The 10918-nt window shown below is 37.7% G+C and overlaps 2 protein-coding genes across 2 annotated transcripts; both read right to left on the bottom strand.

The window, feature by feature from the left end:
* Positions 1-545: 545 nt before the first annotated feature.
* On the bottom strand, positions 546-4612 carry LOC110842369 (cytochrome P450 4c3). Its single transcript, XM_022088105.1, has 6 exons — positions 4586-4612; positions 2010-2483; positions 1712-1867; positions 1351-1591; positions 1019-1201; positions 546-703 (listed from the first exon to the last, which is right to left on the bottom strand). Exons 1-6 carry the CDS (start codon positions 4610-4612, stop codon positions 546-548), a joined length of 1239 nt encoding a protein of 412 aa, XP_021943797.1.
* A 1348-nt stretch (positions 4613-5960) lies between these two features.
* Positions 5961-9164, bottom strand: LOC110842367 (cytochrome P450 4g15). The gene is given in 9 exon segments (XM_035845941.1): positions 5961-6225; positions 6326-6360; positions 6363-6508; positions 6734-6976; positions 7096-7254; positions 7580-8047; positions 8371-8483; positions 8548-8703; positions 9102-9164. Coding segments are annotated over 9 exon segments (1491 nt in total). The 5' UTR covers positions 9115-9164; the 3' UTR covers positions 5961-6067.
* Between the last annotated feature and the right edge of the window lie 1754 nt (positions 9165-10918).

Below are 10918 nucleotides of genomic sequence, written 5' to 3'. Positions count from 1 at the left end.
ACCGCACCATGCATAACTTACTCAATCCGGCTTATGAGAAGGGTCAACCACTAATTTCAAAATATTTCAAAATTTTGACTTACACATCAAAAATGTATAAATACTTAGGGGGAATACAGGTCAATGCTTTTCGCCACATAAAATTATTGTTTTACCACAAAAAACACATTTACTTTCCCTTTTTTGAACTTCAGCGGCGAAAAAGTTGATTTTAAAAACTTTTTTCAATTGGCAGTTCTTTCTCTCCCCTTGAGTGATTTTATAAAAATACTTTCACTTTTTGATCAAGATTGCATGCATGACCCCCCAAGAATAGCAATTTCTGTTTCGCTGTCGGTTCTGGGAAAACTCTCTTGTGGTGGGCCTCTGTACATATGTAAGTATATACTCATGAACTATTTGTATACCCAAAAAATAAAAATTACGCACTTTACAAATATTAATGGTCTGCATAATTTATTACCCAAATAAATATATCTTTGCATACATAATTATGAGCACCTTGGATGAAATAATTTTAATTCACGAAGTTGTAAAAATCAAAATCATTTTGGCGTTAGAACAATTTCCAATTTTGGTTTTGGCTCCATAACCATCCCGTTAATTAGACTGATATCGTCTCGTTTTTGCGAAGTGGAGACGTGGAACCGGCGAAGGATGTGGGCCAGGCAAGTCTTCATTTGCATCAAGGCATATTTCATTCCTGAAAGGAATTTCTCTGGTCTTTTAAATTATTTAATAGGAATAAGTACTTAAAATAACCTAAATAATTTCTGGGCAATGGATTATTACCGGTAGTAACATATTAATTTAGCAACAAGTATAGATCGGAGTACTCCGGGCTTGGAGTACGTACTCCGGCCTCCGGAGCCCTGAGTACACGACTTTTTTGGAGTACGCTTAGTACGGAGTACGCAAAATACCCGATCTGCCCGATCATCCCAATCGTGGGAACACGCTTGTTACCGGATTACTTATGTAAAACGTCGTGTAAATACGATTATGTATGTACAATTACCCAGACAATTTCTTTGGCCGGCCGCAAATGGGATGTATGCGAATGGATGTCTCGCTGCGCATTCATCGGGGAGAAACCTGTCCGGATTAAAAACTTCTGGATCCGGGTAGTGCTCCTGATCTCGCAAAATTTCGCGAATGAGGATCACAACGCGACATCCTTTCGGTACGATTTGTCCGTTGTCTACATATGTAAGCAAAAAATCAGTTCTAGTATTAGACTAGCCTGAGGTATTTAAAATCATAAGAGCGAAGTTAGGTTTCAGTCTTTACTACGACTGCTCTAGTCAAGTCATCAATATACGACCACTGGATTTATGTATTAATCATTACCGAGAGGAATATCCTCCTGAGCTTTGCGAACCATGACGGGTACGGGTGGGCATACTCTTAACGCTTCTTTGATACACATTTCCAAATACTTCATGCCCGACAAGTCGTTCAATGTGACGTCACGATTTTTGTCGCCCCCAAAAATGGAGTCTAGCTCAAAATGCACTTTCTCTTGAGCGGATGGGTTCAAAGCGAGGAGAAACAAGGTGTAATTCATTGCGCTGGCGGTGGTCTCAAATGCCTAAAATTAATAATTCGCTTTATGGACTTAGCGACGAATTAAAATATTTAATCAAGATTGTAATCTTCGTTTTTAATGAACAACAGTACACGACTATACAGAAATAAAAACTTTACTCACCGCCCCGAATATTGTCATAATGTGGCCAATGATTTCCTTCTCTGATTTTGAATCCAATAAAACATCAATAAAAGCTTTCTGGTTGGCATGGTTTTCACCCGTTTCAGATGAAGATTTTTGCTCTTGCGCCAAAGCAATCTTACGTTTTTCAATTGCCTGTAATTGTAAAATCATGTTTCTTTATATTCAATAAATTTTTCAATTTTGTAAGATCATAGAGTTTTAATCGGAATAAATAGAATGGAATTCTGTCAGATTCCCTGGGATAAATATGTCTTCTAAATATTTTAATTCTTACCTCTGACATGGCCTGGTTTACAAATTGGGAACAAATTTTATCCTGTTTTCCTAACCCAAAGAGGTCCCAAATTTTTGGAGTAATTGCTAACCAAGGTTTCGCGAGTCTCAATCGAAACGAAGTTAGCGCCATGTGTGTCGCTGCTAGAAAGTTGTCTTCATCATTAATCTGATAGGTCGAATCTTGCACAAATGCCGACTCTGAAATAAAATCCATCGTTGCTCGAACCAATTGCGGATAAACGTTTGTCGCTTGGTGTTGGAATTTTGTCAATATTTCCACCAGAGTTTTTGAATGTTTGTTGAAATATGGGAGAAATCCGGTAAGTTTTTGTAGCTTGAAAGAAGGGCCAAGTAATTTTCTGTCGTCTTTCCATAGTTGCCCATTCGAAGTGACGAGGCCTTTGCCGAACAACCATTCGAATTTGGCGTAGGCGCTTCCTTTGTCGGTGCACTTGACGGAAGACAAGATTTTCTGAAAGGGTTATACAATCTTTATGAATTAAAAATTGCGCCAATTGTCTGTGCTATTTTCAAGGATAATCCACAGTCATTCAGTCCGAAATGACGTAATCCTTCAGTTATTTTAATTCAAATGACAGGAAATTCATTTTCATTCACTATCATTCACTGAAATGGGAAAGATGAAGAAGTTGAGTTGCATAAAAATATACTTTGTGCACTCTCACCACCCGATGTGGATAAGAATGATGATCTGTCGTCGTTCCGTTTATATGTTAACTGAACTCGCCTTATCTGCAAACCCTACTCAATGCAAGGGTCAATCAATGTTTGTTTTGCAATTTTGTATAAGAAACTTGCTAAATCAGGAAAGCCATATTTTCTACATATATATAGGAAGTGTTATAATAAATAGGTGTAAAGTGATTATACCAATTTTGTATTCATGATAAATCCATAGCATCATTCGTACATATTTACATGTATAAATAGATTCATGAGCAGCGTTTTGAATAATTAAATTACAAATGCACATATAATTTATGTACATATTTATTTATGGTCAACGCTCATACATATGCATATATCTGGGCGTGCAACAAATTTCGAGGTCAAGAATCGGGTGTCTTAGCCTGATTGACTTCATACGTGGTCAGTAATTTTATCTGTTCTTTTCTGCATACATACATACTTGCAAATATTGGGAAGATGATTTATTTAAGAGACAGCTAGACATACATATGCACAATTTTGATAAGCTTGTCTCCTCTCAAGAGGATGATGTAAACGGCTGGAGCCGTGCAGACTCTGCACTGATAAATATGTCACATTCATTATCCTCTAGCAAGAAATGATCACAAATTGACGATTCCTCGTCTTAAATACTTCGTTCCAGCTAACATGTTCCTCGGCAGACTTTATAAATGCAGGTCATTCATGGTAGAAATCAAGTCACCTTTGTCATCTACACATATACTGATAAAATCCCACCCAAGTTTAACATTGTTTGCATACATTGGCTTCCACACAACTACACAATAATCAATTAATTTAAGATAATGTTTAAATAAGTCTGACTAAATCATGCATTCGCACATGCATGTATCTATGTACTTAATTATTTATGGAATCGAAGAAATGTAACCATCAATCGATATTTAACGTACATGACATTTAATATGACTGCAATAATGCACAGGCATGCATACATACGTGAAACCTTAAGTTTTCAATTTAAAACTGTGTCACGGAAGGTACTACATATACATATGCATGACATTTCGTGACATGGCCGAATTAGCGGGATGACTTTATTTATTTAGACATGGCTCCAATCGAATTTGCTACATATTTGACACGAAATGCCAGAGGAAGTTTACATATGTAAGTACTTTACTTTTACTAATCATGCGACATCCGAAATATATGAACATATAACTCAGGGATTGTAGAACATCTCCGCCAACGAGGTACATATATAAATATTTTAGAGGTGATCACCTCTTAAAAATCACTAAGCACTTACATTATTTCAGATTCTGCAAATGAACACAATTCTTCACAATCAACCTCTGAATATGTTTCACCTCCAGATTTATTCAATATTGTGTGCCTTAGCAACGGCGCATGCACCCATTAATTTGTCATCATTTGCTAAATGTGTTGTACACATAAAAAATTTGCACGCCACAAACTTAACTGGGTCCTACCTAGATTTAGTGAATTCAGTTCTGGAAGGGAACCGGAACTCAATTTTTGTTATTTCCTTGATCCCAAATAACTTTACAACATTCAATGTCGAGTCGGCCATTAATTTCCATGAGGATTGCGCCCTACACGTTCTTCTTCCTTCTCAAAGTAAGCAAGACAAATTTGATTCGTCCAAAATTGGAGGTCACATCAAAACAAACCCAAATTCCTACCGACCTGATAACCACTCCACCATCCTGCTCCTCACAATGATACGAGCAGATAAGCTGCTTACATTTGGCAACTGTGCGTCCAAACAAATTTCTATCCGCATATTTGCACTTTTTCTAAACAAGCGGGATCCTGTTTGGTATTTCTACTGCCATTTGTGCCCCGTTAAGTGGAGAATCATCCCAAAATCTATACCTCTTGGAAATATTGACCAATCAACATTTCGTGATTTTTGGAATCCTAGCAATTCATTTTTCTACCTGGTAACAGCCCCGGTTGAGCTACCGAAACGACTCGAAGGGTGTGAACGCTCCCCGTGGTTTACACCTAAGCGTCCCTGTCATCCTCAATACAGCCTGGCAGACTTTTTGACCTCAGCATTAAACGTGTCATTTCGTCACCATAAGGGTACCAAGGCAAAAATATGCTCTGGAATTTTTACTGCTCGAATCCTCGACCCGAACCTTCCCTTCGACCCGGCCAACATGAATAGTTACAGTTTCAAGCAAGTAATATCCTCCCAATTTCGATACTGTGTCGGTTTTAAGGCGAATGACAAGGGGGCATTATAGTTTTGGGCATGGATAACCCCATACGAGTCCCCGGTCTGGGCCTGCATTCTCGTCGCTATGGTAATATCCGTGATAACCATCACCTTACAAGATAAGGAAACCTTGACTAACAACCTGTTCATCGTCATAGCAATCCATCTCAGGCAAAATTACGGCACTCAGACGACCCTTAAATGGACCCTTCACTTTATAATGATTCTGACTTTGGCCGTTTACGAAACTTACTTCACCAGCCAAGTTGTCGTGCCCCCCGTGCGGGACAATTCCCTCGGGTTCGTCACCCTGCTAAAGAGCGGGTACAAAGTTGCAATTCCCCCTAACACTACCGGATATATGCTCCGATTTGAAGACGACTTTAAGCGGCTTGGAATCCAGACATTGAAGTCTAAGAAGTACACATTTAAACTGAAAACTGGCCAGGCCCTTAATGAGTTACTGTATAATAAATCTCTTAAACTGATGGGGGCAGAAGTCGTACTTCCAACAGACCGCAGAATGCGTACCACCTTTGAAGAATTCAGAAACGCAGACCGGAATAGTTGCAGATTTGCACGGGATACATTTTCTAATCAGGAGACGTACGATCTTGTTCATATCATGATGCGGGGAAAGGCACTAAAAGTGTTACGAGTAACGGCGGAGTCTGGCTTCTTTGAAGGATTTTGGCGAAACATTCGGCAACATTTGAGTTTGTTCAGGATAAAGAGGACGACGAGGAGGATGCTGAGGGAAGGGGGGCATTTCGTGGATTCAAGTGAAACCATAATAAGGCTTAGTAATTTGGAGAGCTTATTTGCCATTTTTGGATTACTGTTGGGGGTTTCTTTACTTGTTTTTATTGCGGAGAGGCTAAGGCGAGTATGCTTTTAAGAGGATGAAACCTTATCAAATTTATGAACAAAATTGTAGGTCATATGTAAATATGGAAGTGGAAGTTTTGGGAAATGAGATCATGTTTTGTGTATTCATTAATAAAATTCATGTACCTTCTTCAAATCTGGAATTAAATAATGGTTTACAAACGCAATTTATTAACCGAACAATTACCAACACCTTAAATAACTTAATTTTACATATACAATTCATGAAGTTGTAAAAACCATAATTACTTCGGTGTTAGAACAATTTCCAATTGTGGTTTTACGTCTAAAGTCAATCCGTAAATGAGACTGATATCCTCTCGTTTTTGCGAAGTGGAGACGCGGAACCTGCGAAGGATGTGGGCCAGGCAAGTCTTCATTTGTATCCAGGCGTATTTCATTCCTGAAAAGAATTTGATAAGTTTTTAAAAATTATAGCTATTATAAGTATAGACCAACAATTTCTGGGTAATCGATTACTATACATTACTACATTTACTTACCTATGCAATTTCTCGGGCCTGCGGAAAATGGAATGTATGCGTATGGATGTCTAGCTGCGCATTCCTCTGGGAGAAATCTGTCCGGATTGAAAACGTCGGGATCCGGGTAGTGCTTCGGATCTTGCAGGATTTCACGGATGAAAACCATAACCTGAGCTCCTTTCGGTATGATTTCTCCGTCGTCTACAAAAAAAACACGTTTTGTACGCATTAGCCTAAGTTGTTTCAAATTATGTAGAAGCTCTAAGTGAGGTTTTCAACAGAAGGGAAGCAGACATCACCAAGCGGCGACTTTACTAGTATATGTACATACATTGACTATTAGTGACATTACCGCCTACGGTGATAAATTTAATAGCAAATTTATCACCGCTCTTGTGATATTTTTTATGTTGTATTAAACATTACCGATAAGTGAATATCCTCCTGCGCATTGCGAGAAACGAGGGGCACCGGTGGGAATATTCTTAACGCTTCTTTGATACACATTTCCAAATACTTCATGTCCGACAAGTCATTCAATGTCACGTCGCGGTTGATGTCCCCGCCAAAAATGGAGTCCAGCTCAAGGTGCACCTTTTCTTGAGCGGAAGGATTCGAAGCGAGGAGAAATAAGGTGTAATTCATCCCGCTAGCGGTGGTCTCAAATCCCTGAAATTATTAGTTTTGAATAACTCTATTTCTAAATTTAGCGATAGAGTTAAACTTTTGTCTCGGGCTATATTAAGTCTGTAATGTGGTTTTTCTTTACAAATAAGAACTCTACTCACCGCCCCGAATATTGTAACAATGTGGGCAATGATGTCCTTCTCTGATTTTGAATCCAACAAAACATCAATAAAAGGTTTCTGAATGGGATAATTTACATCCGCTCCGGACATTCCAGACTTTTCCTCCAGCGCCAAAGCAATCTTACGTTTTTCAATTGCCTGAAAGTGCAAAATTACATTTTTTTAATTCAGTAAGTTTGTCAATTATGTAAGATAAAAGAGGTGCGTAAAATTCTGCGAGATTTCCCCGTGCCCAAATTCTCTAATTGCACTCTTAGAAATCTGGCAGTAACTCTGATATTAGCTTCTCGGTAAAAAAGCTTCTACCGCTTTGTGTTGAATTTATTCCGGTCTATGCACATTTGCTACCAATATGGTAAAAATTTCATACCCAGCTATACATACTACACGATGTTACTTACCAACTCAACTTAGGCAGAGTCATACGGATATATACATAAATACTGGTATTATCAATCCTTACCTTTGACATTGCTTGATTAATCAATTCCGAACAGACTTTATCCTGTTTCCCTAAACCAAAACGGTCCCAAATTATTGGAACAAGTGTTAACGGAGGTATCGCGAGTCGCAATCGGAACGAATCCAGCGCCATGCGTGTCGCTGCTAGGAAGTTGTCATCATTTATCTGAAAATTCGAATCTTGCGAAAATGCCGACTCTTTGATAAAATCCATCGTTGCCCGAGCCAATCGTGGGTAAACGTTTGTCGTTTGATTTTGGGTTCTTGTCAGTATTTCGACAAGTGTTTTTGAGTGCTTGTTGAAAATGGGGAGAAATCCGGTAAGTTTTTGATACTTGAAGGAAGGGCCAAGCAATTTTCTGTCGTCCTTCCATAGCTGTCCATCCGAAGTGATGAGACCTTTGCCCAGCAGCCATTTGAAATGGGAGTAGAAAGATCCTTTGTCGTAGTTGACGGAAGACAGGATTTTCTGAAAGGTGCATACAAACATCTTCAACTGGGTAAAAACAATTGGGTTAAAAGTTGCACAAAGTTGAATATGTAAATAAATTTAAAAGTAAGCCGTGCGCCTCTGAATATAAGAGCCCTCGTAAACAGGGAAATCTTAAATTCTGCACAAAATTTGTGCAATTCGTTACTCGCCACGATATGCCAGTAATTAGATAAGTCTAAATATAAATGTGTTTCCAAGGGTACATTTTTGCCAATAACACCAGTAAAAATTAACAATTACCCAGCCGGTAATGGTTTCTTTAAAGGATTATTTAGAGTGTGGCATTATTTTATAGTTACTTGTGCGCCATCTGCATCCGCAAGTATTACGAGAGCTAGGGGGTTTGGACCCAACCATAGTACAACTCGACGGCCGAACTTGTTAATCAAATTTTCAAAAAGGATAGCAGCATCTGAAATAAATAAACTCGTGAAGTAAATTAACTTCTAAAAATGGTTTCTAAAAATGGCATATACCATCAATGGGACCAAATATGTAAGGAATCGATCCCACGATAGGAAACTTTCCCGGACATGGAAACCTCGCCAACAATCTTGCCTTTCGGGTTAGCGTCATGCAAGCGTACGAGATGCCACAAATTAAAGCCAAAATGGCCAACAGCATGGACAAACCTGAAAAAGAGGAATATGAATAATTTTGTGATAATATTATACCTAACTGGTAGGTAAATATGTACTATGCAATTGATAGGGTCGTGCTCGGTAACAATACGTATTTAATAGATTAACTTCGGGAATAACATGTTAAGAAATAAAAATAATAATAATAATACTTTGAAAATTTTTATGACCACAGCCCACAAGTTTTACAGCGGGTCTCTTCCAACCCGTTGTCCCCATACGAATGTATTATACGCACTTTGCAGAAAGAAGAAAAAACACATCGAAATCTTCGAATTTTCACGTTGATTTTTTTATGGGACTAATGGGACCAACGCGCAGACAGACAGACGGACGGGCCTACGAACATAACGATCTTATTTTAAGAGATTTTACCAGAAATAAATTACCAAAGTTCTCCATAGGAAAGTGCCACGTTATGAAGAGGACGTTGTATGATTAATGTTTGGAAGCTTGAATGAGACTGAAATGCGAAAGTGATGAAGTTTATGTACATGAACATATAGTTTATGTACATATGAACTTTCCTGGATATGTTCCCATAACTGCTGTAAAAACTGTTGTTAAATTGTCTAACAAAGAAAAATACCTCATCGTGTGAACTCGCGTTGCTGCTATATGCAAATCTCGATTACTTAATAAATATGCCTATACATGGAAGTTTTGGAACATGTAATTTGTTCCCTTTCACAATTAAAATCTCTTGTGAATAACATATTGTCCAGGACAATTTGTCCTTCAACTTGCCTAAAGGGCGATTAAAATTCCGAAAGGTTGGACAAAATGCTATTTGAAATAAAAAATTTTATACAATTAATACAATTTTGCATTTTGAGGGCCATGGTTTAGATGAAAGTATTTTGCATTTTGAAGCTAGCGTGTATTTTGCATTTTATATTTTTATGCTTCTTCGAATTTGGGCTGAAGTATGTACATATTTTGTATTTTGATGGGATTCGTGTATTTTGTATTTTGGAATTGTATTTTTCTTAGGTGAGGCAAAAGTAAACATGGGTGCCCGAAAAAAAGTGTCACCATGGTTACGGCGAAGCCTAAGTATGCTTTCGTATACACCCTTTGAAAATGTCAAGAGGGGTAGAGCCTAAACGGTTAAAGATAGCCAAAAAGTGTAAAAGGCAATCGTGCAGAGGAGAATGAGGAGATGATGTTTTACAGCTTTCTCGGTAGAAAAGTTGTATCGTGGGCTCTCTAATCTCGATTTGAAACTTTAGAATTAAAATTTGAGACGCTTGCACCAAACGACTATATGCATGAAACTTGATTTTATCATGCAGAAATCGGTTGTGCATCATTTAAAGCAAATCCGATAGAGATCGGTTTAAAACTGAAAAAGTTTTGATGGAGGCATCTGACACTACTCATGTTGCTAAGCATTATTCATCAGAATTACGATATTCTTAGCTAGTTGCTCTTAACAAGCAGTATAAAAATTTTCTATAAATGGAGCTACAGTCCGTTTACGATATGTCCCTCCACGTCACCATTGCAATCACCAAATTATTTAACCGAATTTCGACCAGTGATGTGAAATATTAAATTAGAGTTTCTGAAACGCGTAGTAAATTAGTTTTTCAACATCCTATGGGTATTTTCAACTGATTTTGTATTTTGTCTTCAGTTTAAAAAAGCTCACAATATTTGAAATATAGTTTAGCAATTTCGACCAGTGTAATGAATTGTCTGAAAATGCATAACCCTTAAAATCAATAAAATAAAATAATTTTCAAAAAGCTAACTTAGGTGAGGCGCTGCTAAAAGTGAAAAACAAGACCTCTGGGGATCTCTTTTAAATATCTCGTCCCCTCATCATTGTAACAGGAATTGGTGGCTTTGCATCACCGCGAGGCCAAACATTTTACGCTAAGCTTCTAACAATCAAAATAATTCCCTAGAGCAAAATCTGGGTTTACGAATTTTTCAAAATTATCATTTATCACATTCTCATTCGTATTGAAAACTAGTTGTGCTATTAAACACAATTTTAAAATATATCCTGGCGTTGTGTCCTCCAAATGTATTCGTCGGCATTTTCGTTTCTTAAATTACAAACCCGAATAAATAATGAGGCACAGCGCATGCCACATAGTCATACATTATTGAATCTTCTTCCCATAAAATTAAGGAATATCTAATAGTTACACCAGTCTTGATAGGATGATACAAACGGTTATTGTATTGAGTTATT

This window comes from Folsomia candida, unplaced genomic scaffold (genome assembly GCF_002217175.1).
Source record: "Folsomia candida strain VU population unplaced genomic scaffold, ASM221717v1 Fcan01_Sc001, whole genome shotgun sequence".
NCBI lineage: Eukaryota > Metazoa > Arthropoda > Collembola > Entomobryomorpha > Isotomidae > Folsomia > Folsomia candida.
Note: the sequence above shows the minus strand (reverse complement) of the source record. Positions and strands in the feature narration are given on the sequence as shown.